The sequence below is a fragment of the Melopsittacus undulatus genome, chromosome 10 (genome assembly GCF_012275295.1).
Source record: "Melopsittacus undulatus isolate bMelUnd1 chromosome 10, bMelUnd1.mat.Z, whole genome shotgun sequence".
Taxonomy (NCBI): Eukaryota; Metazoa; Chordata; class Aves; order Psittaciformes; family Psittaculidae; genus Melopsittacus; species Melopsittacus undulatus.
In genome coordinates this window covers 12,764,761-12,783,218 of record NC_047536.1, presented here as the reverse complement: position 1 = coordinate 12,783,218, position 18,458 = coordinate 12,764,761, and the positions used below count along the sequence as shown (strand labels likewise).

The 18,458-nt window shown below is 50.3% G+C and overlaps 1 protein-coding gene across 2 annotated transcripts in view; it reads left to right on the top strand.

Moving 5' to 3' along the window:
- Nucleotides 1-18,085, top strand: part of ARHGAP26 (Rho GTPase activating protein 26) — a 116,098-nt gene extending 98,013 nt beyond the window's left edge. The window contains exons 21-23 of one of the 2 annotated variants that reach the window (XM_034066688.1): nucleotides 10,585-10,695; nucleotides 13,051-13,142; nucleotides 16,349-18,085. In XM_034066688.1, coding sequence (XP_033922579.1) covers nucleotides 10,585-10,695; nucleotides 13,051-13,142; nucleotides 16,349-16,437 — 292 coding nt within the window. In that variant the 3' untranslated portion in view covers nucleotides 16,438-18,085. Of the gene's footprint in view, nucleotides 1-5,964; nucleotides 8,166-10,584; nucleotides 10,696-13,050; nucleotides 13,143-16,348 lie in introns of those variants that run through there. The other variant, XM_034066689.1, reaches the window with a different exon arrangement.
- Nucleotides 18,086-18,458: the final 373 nt, after the last annotated feature.

Sequence of the window (18,458 nt, the reverse complement as noted above, 5' to 3'; positions counted from 1 at the left end):
ACAGGCAGACAGGCAGGCTGACGGCCTCTTCAGAGGCTCCGTGTTCCCAGTGTCCCGCAGCTCCTCCAGCCTGACTCCTGCTCTCCTCAGCTCTTCCCAGCACTGCCTCTTTGGAGGCTTTTCAGAAGTTCCTGCCTTTGAACAGCCCTGCTCTGTTCGTGTGATTTGCCCTTGGAACATCTAAAGGTGCTTCTTGTGAGCTGAATTAAATTAGATCTCCCTCCAAAAGAGGTAAAAACAGAGCCTCAAACTTCAGCAGCACGTACGCTCAAAAGGCAGCGTTCTTGAAAGCCTGGGAAAGCAAATCCAGACATTGCATTTTCATTGCTTTCTTAATTCATGTAATTAGTGTGGAGATAGCTGCAGAGCAGTATTTGCTTCAAAGAAAGTGCCTCAGACAAATATTGGCTAATGGCAATTTTACTTTCAAATAAAGTACTATTTGAAAATACATTATGGCCAGAGCAGGGGAATGGATGCTGGAATCAAAGATGCTACAACAAAGCCTTCCCCGGGGCAGGTAGCAGAACACTCTGTGTTTTGTGATGAGCTGATGGGTACATCTCACAGTCATCTTCTGCTGGCCAGTTCTTTCTTTCCCTTTCCACTTTTTCCTTTCCTGCCTGTTGTCATAGAGTCCCAGACTGGTTTGGGTTGGAAAGGATCTTAAAGCTCATCTCAGTCTCCCCTCTGGCAGGTTAAAGCCATTCCCCTTGTCCTGTCCCTACAGGCCCTTGACCAAAGCCCCTCTCCATGTTTCCTGCAGCCCCTTTAGGCACTGGAGCTGCTCTAAGGTCTCCCCTTCAGGAGCCTTCTCCTCTCCAAGCTGAACAATTCCACTCTCTCTGTGGTTCCAGCCAAGCCATGGGTCCCACGGTGTGTTTTTCTCTGGGGCTGCCCCAGCCCGCTCAGCCCCTGCATCCTGGCTCTGCTTCCAGCGCCTGTGCTCAGCCTGCATCCAAACCTCTTTTGGGCAGAGTGTCTCAAGTGTGAGGCCAGCCAACATTTTTATTGAGACTGCTGAAAGCAAATGATAGTAAATTAGGTCTTTCTGCCACCTATAAATGTCACCGTGGACAAAATATTTGTGAACAAATAGCCGAGTGCATTCTTGGGTTCCCCTTTCTGCAGGCAGATTGAATTCAGAGCCGAGGATGCAGCCTAGACTCTGCCTTGTAAAAGCCTTTTGACGAATGTGGGAGTGTTTTCTGGAGCAGTGCTGGTTTCCAGCCGCCCCACACAGGCACTGGGAATGCTGAAGACGTACCAAACCTCGCCCGAGCCGTGAGTGGGGTGCGGATGGGGACCACCAGGCATCCCGGGGCGGCCACCCCGCCTCCTGCAGATCCCATTTCCCAGCAAAAGCCTGACAATTCCCTGCGAGGGGCAGGGGAACAAGGCAGCCCGCGCACAAAGACATCCTGTCTCCCTCTGAAAGAGGATCCTTGTGCCTAATTAACTTCATAAATTAGCTGGAGCTGTAACGCCAACACTTTAACCCAACGTGGAGGTAACTCAATCTGCCCAGCCCTTTCTGCCTCCATAAGGGATCCTGCCCATGTCCGCTTCCCGTGCAGCTGCCGCTGCCGTGCGCTGTGCTGTGCAGACACTGTTGACAGGGCTGTGCTAAGCTGGGAAATTATCAGTGCCATAAGAACCGCTGCCAATTATTCCCTGCTCCCCCGCTGGCATCACTCCCCCTTCGCCCAGCTCGGCCCTGGGGGCAGCAGTGTGGAGGGATCCATGGGCTTCCCGTGGTGAAGGTGTCCCAGCTGGGTTAGCTGGCAGTGGGAAAGGAAGCCATGGGAGGAAGGAGCACTGTTTCATCTTTTGTTGCTGTCGGCACCGGCTCTTGGAATAACATCAGCACATGCAGCCGCGTTCCCTGCGGAGCAGAGGAAAATCCCCTCCAGCTTCTGCCAGTGCCAGGCTCATGGGGTGGGAATGGGGAAAGAGGGGAGAGACACAACTGCCTGCTCTAACACATCCAAACCTTGCTCCCAGAGACCCTGCTGGGGAGCTTTGAGGAGCAGGGAACATTTATCCCCTCTTTAAACAGAGCTGGGATGCCCATCCTTCTGCACTGTGGTGCTGGTGGATGCAGGAGCTTCAGCAGCTTCCTGCCTTCCGTGTGCTCATCAGAAGCAATCGTGTTCACATCAGCTTCAAGGCAAAGAGGTCTCTATATGATAAAGCCAGTGCTGAGAGCTCAGCTGTTTGCTGAAGAGGATGGGGAGCTGGGAACCTTCCAGCCCAGGCTGGTTAGTCCCCCAGCAGCTGCTTCTTCTAATAATGACACTAGCTAATCACCTCTTTCCAATATATCATAGAATCATGGAATGGTTTGGTTGAAAGGGACCTTAAAGCCACCACTGCTTGAGCAGGAGGATCTTCACAGGGCATCATTAGCAGGAAGGGAGAAAAGCTGACATTTTCAGCTTGATTACATGCAGAGGAATGGAGTAGGTAAACTGGGAGGGTTGTCGTGCTCCCACCTCCCACTGGGCTGCACTGGGAGATGTGCGACGGGAGGAGGATTCTGCTGCTGAGAGTTGACGAGGCGAAAATGTTATTACAAAGTTTGAGTTTTCAAGTGGAGAAAACATGAGAAAGAAAGAGCAGAACGAACCAGAACTGTTGATAAATGGGATCATTTTGGTGTCGTAGTCTCAGGGATTTTGAGTGACATGTTCTGATCAGCTCTGAACTGATGTTTGCAGAACACTTGAGGAACGAGGCAGCACAAAAACTGACATACAGAGGGAAATCAGGCAAATCAAGTAAGCGCAGAAGATGATGGTGCAGTGCCTTCGCTCACCCATTCTTCTCCAATCATTTTTACAGGCCAAAATAACCCCCATTGTTTTTTCCAACGTGTACAGCCTCTGTGTGCAGGTGTTTGTTCTTCACACTCCGTGGAGGATAGCGGCACAATACAAAAACAAGAGTTTGAGCTTGAGGTGCTGGTGGAGGCTTAAAGAAGCTGCCTTTGTGTTTTGTTGGGATTTGAGCCTGGGAATGGTTTTTCTATCGAATTATGCGAGGAAGAATTCTTAGCCAGGAGTGAATTTTTTACGGTCTGGAGTAGCTTTTCTGACCATTTCCAGAAATTACTGACAAAGCCGGTGCTGAGCTGCGGGTCCTGCAGCGCCCTGGACACCAAGGCCATCCTCATTATGTGCTGCTCAGCTTTCCTGCAGCTCCAATGTCCCGTTGCCATCCCAAATGGCAGGTTTGAGCTGCTCGTCGTTGGCAGACCCTTGTCAGCAGTGAGGCAGGGCTGCTCTGTGCACAGGATGTATTTAGCTCAAATATTTGATCCTACCGAACACCCCCCAGCTGATCTGCGAGCTGTGAGCCCACAGGGATTTCAATTTCCTTCATTTTCCAGGAATCCCATATGGTTGCTGGGGTGGCAGATGGGAGAGTTTTCTTTTCTGGAGGATGTAAGACAGCAATGGATTGACTGCCAGGGAAAAATGAGATTTCTGAAGGACTGTTGAGTTCTTCTTAATTGCGAATACAATTTGCTGGTGACTAATGCCCCCAGACTTGCAGAATTACCTCATGTATTAGAAGCGGTGGCGCGATGGAAAAGATGTGACTAAGATGCTGGCTCCTGATTTACCAACACTTCCCTCCTAAACTGCTGTTTGGCTTCCTACTGGCACATTACAACTTTGCTATTAATAATTAAGAGCTTTAACACTGTTTGAAAGCATTGGTTCAACATAAAACCTGCCAGCTTGATTTCCAGTCTGCTGAGAGCCTTTTGAGCAGGGAAGAAGCCAGGAGGGGGTTAGTGATGGAGCAGAAGATACAGCTGCTGAGCAGATGGAGTGAGGCAGAACACATTGTGTCCAGGCTGGGTGCTGTGGAGAACACAAAGACACATTAGCATGGACCTGTGGTTGCCTCTGTTCCATTGTCCTGCCCCATCTCTTCCTGTCTGTCCTGCTCCCAGTGCTGGTACGATGTTCCTGTAGGAGCAGTGAGTGGTGGGTGGGTAACTTGGTAGTGATGCTGTGCATTCTGTGTGATAAACGAGTTATGTGACTGTTAACGAAACACTGTTCCATACTGAGATGGCACATTGCTCCCATCGCCTGGATCTAACCGCTGGGGAACACAGTGACTGGCCGCTTGCGCTGACATCCACACCAATCCAAGCTTCCTTCCTGCAGTGCCTCCAGCGCTTACTCATGCTGAAAACACATCCATTGCTGATTCTCTGCTTATTCACTCAGCCTTTCTCCAGCATTAACATCAGCCTCTAAGCTTCCTACACCAAACCAGCAGAGTCATTACATCCCTTTGAAACATCAAGCATCATCTGCCTGCATTTGGAAATAGAAATGTTTATTAAGAGGGACAACAAAAACTCCAGCTGTCCTTTCCCAAGGTCAGAGCTCTTCCCAGTCTCGCTTTTACTCTAGTGGAAAAGCTTTTAGATGGTTTATGAAATCACTAAAGCAGGGAAATATTTCTACGTATGGGAAATATGCCAAGCAGCAAAGTGACAAGACAAACCAATGTGCTGGGTGTCTTCAGGATTACAAAGAGGGACACGTCCATGTTATTGAAAAGAAGATTCTGTAATCTGTGCTCTGGAGCCAGAGAAACTAGTAAATGGAGATGTGGGGAAAGTCCACGCCACAGAAGCTGAAATTTTTGGATCTGTTTGATCAAGTGATGCTAACTGCAGTGCCTTTTGGCTGCTTATTTCCCAAAGCATGTCATTATTTTCCACCTGAATTATTATGCAGTAAGATAACACCCAAGAGGATGACACTGGAGGGAGTTTAACATCACTGTCATGCGTTTAAAGTACCAAACAGAGGAAGAGTCCTGCCAGTCTGAAGCCCTATGAGCTAATGGTCATGTAGTTGTGTGTGGTGCCATCACTAACCTGCAGCACAGCCAGAGCCTGGGGGTTGCTTGCTTGAGCCCATCCATCTGCGTGTCCAGCACTGCTTGAACTCCATGAGCTTCTCAGCCCAAGGCTGCTTCCATTTCATTTAGGCAACAGAGCCATGTCCACTGGTGAGCTGCAATCTTCTTGGTTTAGCAGAGTTTTAAGTGCCCTGGCATGAAATAATATTGTAATTGTATTTTTTTCTGGTTAGCTCTGAGAAGAGCCTTATGTTCTGCAGCTTTGTTTTATAGGAAAAGAGCAGGAGGGAAAGGGCTGGGTGGTTCCTGATGTATTTTAATGCAGTCAGGGATCGATAATGTCAGAATAGGAATATTGTTATTTATTCTTGAGGTGATGTCATGAAAGGGCTTTAATTCATGAGTAGCCTGTGCCCATTCATAGTCGTTAGATGTTCTGTGTCAGAAATAACCCCGAGTTCCACAAAAACAAACACCAAGTTGTAAACATTTTTGAAGTGGAGCTGATGTCCTCTTGGCCAGAAGAACAAAGCAGCAGAAGTTGTCTAGAAACCCTGCTGAGAATAACTCTTCAGACCTGTAAATGCCTGGAGGACTTGGGCTGTGTAAAGAAAGTGCCAGAGGCAGATCGCAGAGAGAAGGGAATTGAGAAGAGACGGGTTACGAGAAGGGATTAGAAAAGAGGCTTTTTAGCCACAGCAGCTGGGAAGGAGACTGGAGTCTGGAACGGGAGTTAAATGCACTGATTTGCTGGAAGAGCCAAAGGGGCAGGCGGGAGGTGAAGGTGTGGGTGTCCCATGGGCTGAGTGCTGCGACACAACATCCTCCTGCACCCTGCCCGGGCAGTTCACAGGATGCTGCTGGTCACACATGGACCCACAGGAAAGGCGAGAGCCTTGGGATGTGTTGGGCTATGGACTCGTGGAGTTCCCTCTGCTGCTTCCGCTGGGAAGAAGGCCATACCCGCCCTGGAAGAGTCTAATTTTAGCCACTTCTCTGCTTCCTGCTGGTGGTATTTTTGGTTCTTAGCATTTTTTCTCTCTGTTTTGTTTCCCACTGTGCACCCAACAGGAAGAGCCCCTCACAAAGTCCTCCCGAGTAAGAAGAAGGAAAAGAGGACATTTGCTTCCTGCAGGCAGAACTGAGAGCAGGCAGCAGCCAACACTTCCCCAAAGCCTGTCACCACCTCTGCTCTTTCCACGAGAAACAGGAAATTGGATCCTGCAAGAAACCATTTTCCAAAATGCAGATCTCAGCATAGTCTGTTCACTCCATGCACTGACTTCTCCAGACAGACAGGACTCAGGTCTTGCAGTCCATAAGCTCAGAAGGGTGATGCTCAGGCAGTATCTTGAGACTAAATACCTGTATTTCATGGAAGGAACACTGTGTGCATCATGGTCTGCAGGTGCTGGGAGGGCCACCAGAAACATCCACGTGTTCTTCTTGAGGAAATGTGCTGGAAGGACCTGCAGAGCAGGACTGTGAGGCTGAACAGGGGTAGCTTGGTCATCATAGAACCATCTTCTTCTCTCCTGTGAGCAACCTGATAGAAACAGGATGGTCCTCATACCCCATAATCCACATGCTGTCATTAGTATTTCAGTTGTTTTGGTGGTCGCAGAGAGTGTTTCTTTGTCACCAAGAATCCAAAAAAAACCAAAACTTTTCTCGAAATTACGCATAGCTTCTTAGATGGAGGCTGACTTGAGTGCTGGTTCTTGCTGTAAGGCTTTGTTACTGCATCCTTGCAGAAATAACCCTCTGGATGGTATTGATGGCATTAGCACTGTAGTTAGCACAGCAGGCTGCAGTTGGTGGGGTGATGACAGAGCCAACTTTAGGAGCAGCGAGAGCTGCATTCTTTTAAACTGATTTAATCTCAAAAAGTGCGTTGGGAATTTCTGCTCCTGGAGCCCTGTGTGGTTGGATGTTCCTCCTGTTGGGCAGCACGAGGGCTGCGATCAGTAGCAGTGTTTGGTGGTGGCCATCCTGTGCTGCAGGCTCACCAGTGAGATGTCCCATAGGGGCAGTGGGAGCTGTGGCAGGGGGGCTGGTGAGTGTTGATGGCTGCTCTCAAGGGGATGTGTTTCAGCCACCAGCTCATGGCCCCCCCCAAGTCCCACCTTGGCCAAGCTCCTCTTTAAGAAGGGCATTGCTGTGCCATTTGGTTTGCTCTCTCCTACCCCAGTGTGGGGGTCTTGTGGTCCCTTGGAGACTGCTGCCCACTGGGTTTGTAACCAGTGACAAGACGGGCTGATGGCGAGAGGTGTCTAAGCTGTCCTAGGATCATCCTGCCCTGCAGATGGCTCAGTGGACAGGAACCTTGCTGAAGCCAAGAGCTGGAGGACCAAGGTTTGCTTCCCAAGGTAACATTCCTTGCCTACAGAAAACCCGTACGTGGAGCAGGTAATGTGCATTTGATGAAGAGCTTTTTGAGATCACCAGGGTGGAGGAGTCCACGTGAACAGTGGAAGGCAATGGTAAGATGGAAGGCACTCCTAGCAGGTCCTCAGCCTTTCAAGTGGTAAACCCATGCATTCATATTCCATTTGCCATGTCGACATGCACCGTCTTGGAGGCTCTCTATAGTAGCTTAGCTGTCTAGAGCCAGAGAACATCATTGCATACAGGTCTTACAGCAAACAGGCTTTGGCTTCCAAATTACCAGTTCCTCTTGCAGTACTAACAGTGAAGGAAATGTCCTAGTTCCTGCTGCCCAGAGAGCACTCTCCATGTCTTCATGTGCATCTACCCTGTGCTCTCCATTAGAGGGCAGAAGCTTGGTTACACACAGATAAAATAATCCCAAATTACCTGCCCCATGTGTCCCGTAGCTCAGGGGAGGTGGGACATCACCACGAATGGGCAGACAACTACACCCACTAGAAACTAAAAGAAGCAAGAACTGGTGCTTGCAGGGTTAATTTCTGTGCCTTGGGCTGACTTGATGGCCTTTGTAGCACCTCCTTCTGTTTAAAGTTGGAAATAGATTTAATACACGGTAAGTACCAACCTGTCACAGATCTGTTAAAGACTGAATAATGTGGTAATTACTCATTTTTCAAAGGATTGACAATTCTGATGATAGAAAAATGCCAAAAAGATTGTTTTTAAATAGTGACAATCATTAGGAGAGCATTTTGAGAATGTTAATAGTCTTCCTGTGAGTGTTCCCGTTTGACAGCCCTCCTGTGCCAGCTGTGCTGCACTGCTGTATCTCATTTCTATATACATGTAATCCTCTGTTGTAATAAAGGTATTGCCCATAATTACAAGGGGAAAGCATTAGTTTCTGTTGGATGCAGTGGCACAGCAGAAGCCAAGAGCTTGGCCTTAAGCAGATACAGACCTCGGGGTGGTTCAGATCAACAATTCAACCTTCTTTGGTGTCCCCTGCGTGCCCTTGCTGTGGTGATATTTATGACATGGACACGTTCTCCATAGAAGTTGGACCACATCCACAGCCCTAGCCTTTCAGGTTTGAGTTGTCACCAGCAGGGAATGCCAAGGATTGCTGGCTGCCAGGGCTATGAAGGACACACAGGAACCGCTTGGGAAGTGCTGGTGCTGGCGGAAGATCCGGATACCCAGAGATGAGCCTGGTGTGGGCTGTTGTCAGGGCATTGGTTGCACAGATGCATGAGCTGGAGGGGAGCTGCTGTGCCAAGAGTGACATTGGAGTTCTCAAGTGCTAAATTGTAACTCAGAGAATTGGGAAAAAAACATAAAATTCCAGATTAATCATAAATATTTTCTAGAGACACTCTTGGGTATTGGGGGAGGTTGGTGCTCTTGAATAACTGAGGTTTTGCATCAGCTTGAAATGGAAGAAAAATGTTTGTTCTATTCTCTGTTAATATTTACAAGGGCCTGTAGGGACAGGCCAAGGGGAATGGCTTTAATCTGCCAGAGGGGAGGCTGAGATGAGCTCTTAGGCAGAAGCTCTTCCCTGTGAGGGTGCTGAGGCGCTGGCACAGGGTGCCCAGAGAAGCTGTGGCTGCCCCATCCCTGGCAGTGTTCAAGGCCAGGTTGGACACAGGGGCTTGGAGCAAGCTGCTCCAGTGGAAGGTTTAAGGTGGAACCAGATGGTCTTCAATGTCCCCTTCAACCCAACCAATGTGATACTCATTGATTCTGTGAATTCATTCTGGGCTTCAAGAGCAGAAGCCAAGGGCAGAAACAATGAACTTCTGTGGTTGTGATCTCAGAGGTGTTGAACAAGCATGGGTTAACTGTTAACCCATTTCCCTTCTTGCAGAGACTTCATCTGTTATTAAAGGTTTAGGCATCCTGCTGTGTGTGCTGTGCTCCACTCTGGAGGGCAGGGGCTGCATCATCCCTTCTGGAGGTCAGGGCTCGTTTCCACTGGTCCAAGCCATGCTTCTCAGGAGGCTTCTCCTCAAACACAAAGGAGGCTCAGTCACTGCATGGTGCAAGAGGGAATCTGAGTGTAACATCTGGGTTTAACAAGGGTTAAAACAGACCCATGAAGTGCCTGCAGAGTTACTGCAGGGCTGAGGTTTACCTGCATGCTCTGGAGCTCCCCTCTCCCTTGCATCCCTTCCCTCTCCCTTGGGAGCCCTCAGCTCCTGGATGAGGATGGGGATGAGGATGGCCCAGGGGTTGCCTGTGGGGTGGCAGCCTATCCCGACCTCATCACAGCCCTGTGGGATCAGAGGTACCATTCCTCTGCCAAGAAATAAAATGTAATCATGATGCTCTTTGTTTTCACGAAGGCATTTTCAGTGTGGAGAGGTTTTTCTGGTGCTTCATCAGGGATGGAGTTTACAGTTGGAGTTAACACAGAGAATACAAATGAGTTGCTAAGCATGGAAATGGTAGAAGATGAATCAGCCACAAGTTGGTATTTTAGTACAAGAATTGCTTTTTGGTGAACCTGAGAATGACCTGGATCAAGCAGTTTTGAAGGAACCAAACACTTTTGCATGCATTTACTAGTTCACTAACTTAATTCAATGTCAATTGATAGCCGTAGCTTAAAAGTGAGGAATCAGGAGCTAGCTGCATGAGGGGGGAAAGGGTTCTTCGGTGTAAAACATGGAAACCAAATCAATGGTGCTGATGAGCACGGGAGGAGCCCTGGAGCACTGGTTACCTCATTGTCATAGCCAGCCTGTGGGGTCCCAGCACAGCCCCTGATGCTGCAGAAACCTTGTGGGCTGGAGATTTGCTCCTGGTTGTTGTCTTCAGAGAGGTGATGACATGGAAACACCAGCCCCCAAGACCCATGTGGTCAGACATGGGAACAGGCTGTTGGGGCTGGGAACCATGGAGCAGGGTCCAGCCTCTGACAGAAGGGATGTGCTGAAGGGGGATGGAGGCTGTTGGCAGGAGCAGTAATGTCCAGAAATACCAGCAGCTATTTCTGGCAGCACAGGGGGGAGTCACACAAGGCAGGTAAGTGCTGGGCTGCACATGGGGTGTTGGGCTCGCTGGATGGGGTGATGGAGCAGGGGTTAATTGGAAGGTCCAGCTCTTGTTGTCCAGAGAAATGCAGATCTGGCCTTGAAACATTTCCCAAGGTCTTGGCACTTCATTTCGTAGCTGTGTCTCATGCTCTGAATATTCCCAAGGCACTCGCTATCATTGGATGTCGTCTGACTGTCTCTTGGTTGCTGTTTGTTTCTGTGGTGGCATGTTGATAAGGTATCTGGTTATGTCTTGCAGCCCTCAGAATCCAAGCCCAACGTCACCCCTCTCACCGTCCTGGCCCATGTTCTCTGCGCCATCAAGTCCTATGCCCACCTCCTCTACGTCCAGCGACTCATCCCCCATCAGGTCTGTTGCAGTATTTGCTTTGCTTTTTGTTGCTTTTGCTATTTTCTGTTCGATTTACTTGGTTCCCCCACTTCACTTCCTTTCTCCCTTTGCATCCTGCTCGAACCTCCCCTGTGCAGCTTTCTGCACTAAGCAAGAGAGGAGCTTTCCAACATCTCCCACCCCAGGAGGGACCCTCTGAGCCCCCAGCAGGCTCCCACTGGCCCTATGGGTGATGCTCAGTGTCATGGGTGGTTTCTGTGGGTTTCCTCAGACATTTCAGGTCCTGTGGTTTGCTGTAATCCTCTCTTCACAGGTAAGATGTGTAATGTGTAACCTTAGTGAAACGTGGTAATACCTCGTTTTCTGGCCACTTCCTTTTCTTATCTGGAATCTAAGGAAGGTAAAGAACACGTGAGCACACCACAGGCAGTGTTTGCGCCCTGCACTATGGGTACCAGGGATGCTTGTAGGGGAAGCTGGGGCAGCATCCCCTGTGCAGGGTGGGATGGGATGTCTGCCCTCCAAGCCCATCCTGGCACAGAGGAGCACGAGGCCAATGTGGTCCCCAGCAGAACGTGGCTCCCAGCCTTTAGCAGGCGCAGGCGGCTCCAATCCCTGCTCCTGGGGAGACGCGTCAGACCTGTTTGTTCATGACAGGCACAGACCAAGCTCTTCCCCCGCACCCACAACACACAAATGCTGCCTGTGCAGTGCTGCCTGCTTGCCTGGGTTATTTATTTGTGCTCTGTGTGTGTCTGCAAAGGCTGACAGCAGTGTGATGCCACCGAGCAGCCTTCCTCTGGGGGAGAGGCTCATCATCCCCGAAAATGCACAGGGGCAGATGGGTGAAGCTCCTGAGTGCTTTGCTGGCCTTGTGCCATGCTTGGAGGCACAAACCTAATGTGAGTGATTGCTGGGGTCCAGCATTTCAGTCCCTGATGACTGCAGGGCTCATGGGTCCAGTCACAGCCAATGGGCAGGGGGCAGCCTGCAGGGGTGCTGGGCTGCAGAGATCATTTTTGGGGAGGAAAACAACAGCTTCAGTGATTCAAGGTCAGCCAGAAAATACCTTTTGTTCCCCACCTGGCAGCCGCTGCCAGCTCTGCACAAGTGGTGCCTCCCAGCACTGAAGGACCCTCTCTGGAGCAGGAGGAGTGTTTGCCCATCCTGGGTTTTAAGTGTTTGGCAGCTGCTCGTGTCAGGCAGCTGGAATCCAGAGAGGAGAGAGAGCTCTGTGCTTCGGGGCCGTCTTCACAACAAACCAAACCCATTCCAGCTTCCCTGGGCTGCGGTTTCGATGAGAACTGCTTTTGCCATGAGGTGAAAGTGTGACGCTTCCCTGGGCTCGCTTGGGGAGGATTCTGAATGCACTCAAGTCCTTGGGAAGATAAAAAACTGGTGAAAACATTGATAGGGGGAATGGTGACGCCTGGTTCCAATTGCAGCAGCTCTGGGCTTCTTCCATCACTTCCCTTGGCTGTGCCATAGCTGAGCTGTACCCTGCTGCCGAGCTGGATGCAGCCGCTGGGCTGATGGGCAGGCTCCCAGCATCGCCTGGTGCTATCCCAGCTTTGTACCAGCCTTCCTGGTACCCAAACCTGGGAAGGATGGGTGGGAGGCTCCAGCAGCAGGGGACCCCTCTGAGTGCCTGCGCTTTGCTGCCGGCTCCTGAGGTCCTTCATCTTCTGTGTGTGTCTGCCAGCGATCTGCTCCATTTCTGGCTCTCCCTGCTCTCATTCACTCCTCCGCAGCGTGGGCACGCTGACACTTCCCCACTAAAATCTAATGGATCTTAAATCTTTTTTATCTTCAGGTACGGTCTCTAAGGAAGCACCGCAAATCCTTCCCAGGCCTCCTTGCTTTTCTGTCTTGAAATACACTTCCCCAAGGGCTGATTCTTCCTCACGAAACCCTCATTGTGGCTGCAGCTGCACTGGCAGTGATGGCTTTGGCAGCCAGAGGGACTGGGGGGCTCCTGCTGCCACCTTTGCTCTGTGCCGGCCCATGGGCTGGGTATGGCCCTTTGGAGACTTCCAGAACCTTCCCAGCCCTTGGGAAGCTCCTGGAGCCAGCCTCAGAGCTGCTGGTTCTGTGGGCACCAGACCTGGGCTGTGGTCCTGCTCCGTCACACTGGCGTTTGCAATGCAGTGAAGCATGGTGCTGGGGGCTCATCCTCGAGAGCCTTCAGCCTTCTCTGGTGTCTTCCTCCCTCTTCCCCCAGCAGTGTAACCCTGGACCCTCGCATAGCAGCATTGATCCTTGGACCCCTCTTCAACACACACTGCTCACGTGAACCCCTCCTTTGCAGCAGGGAGGGGATGCTGTTGCCTGTGAGCAGTGGGGTTGGTACCAATGCACGTTCTCTCTTTGCAGCTCGCCGCTGCGGAAAGCCCGAGCTCTGTACGCCTGCAAAGCAGAACACGACTCAGAGCTGTCCTTCACGGCGGGCACCGTGTTTGACAACGGTGAGTCCCTGACCCGGGTGCCTGTGGGAGTGAGGGGAAACGGGCTCGTTTCTCAGGCTGCAGTCCCCAGTGTGTCGGGAAAGCAGGATCACAAGAGCTGTGCCCAGTGCTGTAGGAGCCAGGCTTGCTCAGTGCCTGGTGCTGGGCTTTCCCAGGGCAGGAAGATCTCATTCCACGTAACATTCATGGGAGATGCTACAGGGCCAGTAAAACAGCAAAACAAATGAAGCTACAGAGCAGGACACTTGCTGTTACTTATTTTAGCACAGAGTTTTGCAAATTACTGGAGGTTTTCTTCCCGTGACCCAGGGAAGGATTTGGGCTCTCAGTTCATGGGTTTCCTTTCAGTCCTCTATTTAAGGACTATTCTGTTTCCATCTCAAGAAATCCTGTGAAAGAAGAAAGCAGAAATACTTGAAACACAGGCATTAGATCTGAGCTGTACCTGGCTTTACTCTACTGAAAACAGCTGATCATCCAGGAGTCTCCAGGATCTGTGTGAAAACTGCCTTTTCAAGAATCTGATTTATTACCTAAGGGAAATAAATCCTACGGGAAACATCTGAAATAGGAGGAATGAGTAGGTGAGATGTCCCTTGTACCACCTCCAGCCTGGGTCAGTGGGTCCTGCTCCATGTCCCACTCATCACCCTGCCTGTGCCAGTGGTGTCAGGGCTGCTGCCCAGTGCTCCTTGTGTCTGTGCAGGGCTGTGACTACGTGTCCCACGGGGATCCAGACCCTGGGTTTAAATGTGAGAGGGAACTGGTGAGCATTGACTGACACCGGTGTTTGCCATATACAGAGCCATTCCCCAGTCTTCTGGGTAGGAGAGATTAGCTTCCAAGTATCAGCACCAGAAATACTCTATGCACTTGCCATAATGTTTCATGCAGGAGAAAGATAGAAAAGTAATGTGTGTTTTTTAACTCTGGATCCTGGGAGCTGGAGTAGGTGGGCTCTGGTTAGTCAGCTTTCTGGAGATGATGTTAATGAACATGGACTGTTTCCTGCATTAAGGGAAAGAGACTGCTCTCCGTGGAATGGAGCAGCTCTGGTTTAGATATAATCCCAGTGTAAAGAAAAGACTTTTTACTACTTTCCAAGCAGTTCTTGGATTTTATATGTTAAGCATTGTCATTTGGGAAACTGCTACCACATGCACTGGTTTTGCCCTGGGATATATATGAGAATATAGCACAGAGGGGTAGAGAGCAAGTACATGTGAATTAAAGAAGATACTTCTTCTAAACAGCACCATAGATATCTTATAAATAAACATGTTCTCTCCTTGGAGAGCCCATGGGAATTAAAGCTGCTAGGAGGGGAACAAGTTTGAATTAAATACATTGTGTCTGCTATATAAAAATCAATGGATTATTCAGGGGCAAAGCCATACAGCATGTTCTAATCACTTAGCAGCCCAGCTGAGGCTCACGTTAGCTGCGGAAGCTGTTGGGAACAGCACTGCTCAGTAGAAGTGTTGTTATGATGGAGGGCTTTATAAAACCCTGCAAAAGCAGATGGATCTTGGGAGTACTTAGAGACGGGTTCTGGTTTGACTTGAAACTGAGGGTGCACGTGGATGAGCAGCATCTCTGTCTGATGGGGACATCAGGATGCTGCTGCTTGCACTGAGTGACGGCCACAGAGTAACCAGCACCATGTTCTGAGGGGTCCATTTGAACTCCAGAGCACCTGTCCTTTTAGCTACTGGAAACCTGGGTTTTCAAGCAGTTCTTTACACTAAGTGGGAGGGATGTCCTGGACCTGTGGAGGCCTGAAACTGGGGAAGGTGTGAGTCATGGGTCAGGACAGGGATGCTTGCGTGTGGTTTTAACACACAATCACCCCTGAAATGGAAGACTCAGTCTTCTGAAGCTGTGAGCCCCCCACCTGAGCTGGTGCTGGCAGACACTGAAGTTTTAAGCTACATGAGGAAAGTTGTGCTGCTTCTGTGCTCTAATTTTGTAACTGAGAACAAGATTCCCCCTATGTGCCCATGTGCTCTGCGCTGTGTGACAGCACCTGCCCAGAAATGAATGTCTGGTTTTGGGACACAAGTGATTTTTTAAGGCAGAGCAGTAGCTGGAACTCACGTGACTTTTGGTTAAAGCACTTTCCCAGCCCATTTACTGAGACCAGAGGGCTGGAGGCACAGACACGCACACACCACTTACGGCCACTCTCGGCTTGCAGGGGCACTGTGAAGCCTCATCTCCAAAAGGGATGTAAACCAATAAATTTTAATGCAGTTTTGCCCTTGGGAGCTTTCTTTGCAGGCTGGAGGTGGTCTTTGTCCTCTGAGAGGACTGCTTTAGCCCATGGTGGTAGAAAAGCCCCAAGACCTGGGGGTGTAAGTGTATGAAAAGAAGTGGCACACGTGAAACCCCAAAATGGGTAAATCAATGGACAGGGCTTGGAGCAAGCTGCTCTAGTGGAAGGTGTCCCTGCCCATGGCAGGGGTTGGAACTGGATGAGCTTTAATGTCCCTTCAACCCAAACCATCCTGTGATTCCCACGATTCTGGGGTCTGTATTTGTCATTAATAGATCACTATGCACCGTATTCCTCTGCCCATGTTCCCCGTAATGATGGGCTGAGTAATTGGCATAACTGGTTCCTGTAAAACCAGCAGATTTTCAGCAGTTGGTTGAATAAAGGAGGAGTTTAAGGCTTTTGAGGACTGACCACATTTTTCATTTCACAGAAATAAGGTTGCAGTATTGCTCTCCTATCGGGAGCATTTCCTAATGCTTTCCCTCCCTCAGCCTGGTCCAGGCCGGGATGTGCAGGGCTACAGTGTGATGGAGTTAACCACCTTCTCTCAGACTTCAGAGACGTTTTAGCCCAAATCTGGAGGAAATTTTGAGCCCCTGTTTTTATCACTGGTGCGTCACTTACATCAGCCCAGCACCAGTATTTGGAATCCCAGTCCATAGCCCCATGCGCAGCTCATTTGGTTCTTCTGTTGGTTTCACTGTTGGGTCCCTGACACTTTATAAAGGACAGGCAGAGGAGGCCCAGGGTGAGCACTTCGGCTTCCTGAGCATCTTAGCATATTCGTTTTCTTACTTTAAGCCAAACACAGAGGTCTTGTTCTCTCCCAGGAGCAACTGTGGGATACAAGCTGATGTCAGCACACAGAGAGCAACAACCCCTGTGCCGTAACCCCTGTAGTAACCTGCCTTTTCCTTCTCTCCTCAAGTTCATCCCTCGCAGGAGCCTGGCTGGCTGGAAGGGACCCTCAATGGCAAGACAGGATTAATCCCTGAGAACTACGTGGAGTTCCTATGACTTTGGGCGCAGGAAGCGCCTCCGCTGAGCTTTCCATGGTATCCATGGCAATCGCTGGGGGGACCAGGGTGAGGGCTTCCCCATCCCCACTGAGATGAATGTTTGTGGATAGAACCATGTTTCTCTCCCTGTGTGTGCTGGGGCTGTGGGAGGAGCAGTCCTGGGGATGTGGCTCTACTCCTGCAGCTCCGATTCGAGGTAGTGATGCCCAAAACCCAATTCCCAATGCGGAGCCATCGCAGCAATGAGCAAACCAGCAAAGCGGCAGCTCCACACCACAGCCTGTGTGCTCCAGAGGTGCCAAGCCTGCCAAGTGTGAACCAGCACGAGAGACCCACCAGCCTATGCTCCCTGCGGTGACGCTGGTTGCCACCTGTAAAGAAGGGAGCAGAAGGACCCCTGCTTGTCATCCTCCTTGCCAGAGGAAGAGTGTTCAACAGCAAGGAGCCCTTTGCTTCCAGTCTTTTCCCCTCTTTCCAGCCAGCTCCATGCAGATGGGGAGCAACCCAGCCCCTTCTTCCGTGTCCGGGGAAGCGCTGGAGCAGCTTCAGCTGATGCCTGCAGCAGCAGCAGTGGCAGGAGGCTGCAGGTCCCGCACTGTTCTGCCGCAGCAGAGCTCCGCTCTTGCAGGCGAGAGTGGTCCTGCACTGGGCTCTGCAGCGCCGGCACCATGAAGTGGGAATATTGAGGACTGTGTCCTTTTTTAAAGACTGAACTTCCTGCGAGGCAACGTCTGTGATCTGAGGCAAACAGCCGCGTTTCCTTCCTGGAGGGCAAGATGCAGCTCCAGATAAATGCCACTCCTGTTGATGGGCTGGTTTGTGTCTCTGTTTCCGATGCATTTGCATAGACACATCCATGCTTTCATGAGTGCCCAGGCTGCTGATTTAGTGCCACTGGGAGCTGTGTTCGCCACTCTCCACCCGTTGCTTTTTAGGTGGTCTTGTGCTTGCAGCTCCATGCGTGTAGTCTGTCCGTGCCAAGTCTGTGCAGTACTGGTGTGCAAGGTAAATTATTCCCATGCTCATAGGACATTTGGTGGTGGTGTGTCCAGAAGACAGAAAACAGAGAGGTCCTTCAGCTCCACCATCGCTCCGTTCCTGCCCAGGACAGGATGCTCCTGCCTCCATGGACATGCAGAGTGGGTTTGAAATCCCTCACTATTTCATGTTGTTTTTAAAGGAGAGGGTGGGAGAAGGAGCTCAGCGTGACTGCAGGTGGCACGTTGGGAGCTGTAATGGTTTTATTTTGTGATAGAGAATGGTGGCAGAACCCCCAGAGTCCTGGGCAGCAGCGGTGCAGGGGGATGGATGCTGTGTCTTTTGTAATGGTTTTACAGACTGACTGAATTGCTGTACGTGTCATTTTTATTTTTGAAAGAATTATTGTATAAATAGAGTATCTTAAAATATTGTGAGGGAAAGATCTATATTTGATATTTTTAGAACACCTGTAATGAGAGAAGCAAAGGACACTTGAAACCAGTTACAGAGAAGCGCTTGCAAACACATCCACAGCCACCCTCAGACCCTGGGCTGCCTTCTTGTCCGCTTTGTGGTGTCACTTAGAATTGAGGAACCAAAGTCTCAGACCTCTTCATGTTCTTTGCAGTGATTAAACCCCCAGGGCTTTCGTCTTGGGGAAAAAACAGAGGAAAAAGTTAATGTTCTCTTCCTGATTTCCAGGGTGGGCGCAGCACAGCTCATCTCCTTGGGGCTGTAACCTCACTGTAAGTGATGCACTGGGCACATCGCCCTGCTGGTGATGGCTGGGCAGGGGAGAAGCCTCCAAACTGTCGCGTTTTCTGTTTTGAGGCAATGGATGAAGAAGGCCAAGAGATTTGTAGGGATCAAAGCCAGTGTTCCGCTGTCCTGGTTCATCCTTGGGTTTGGTAGTGAACACTTGTACCACTTGTTGATGCTCCTGGAGCAGAGGATCAGGCTGGGCTTAATCCAGCCCCAGAAGCCACTGGGACCTCAGGGGCTGCTCAGAGCTGGCTCTGGCTTCTGCACTGCCTAGCG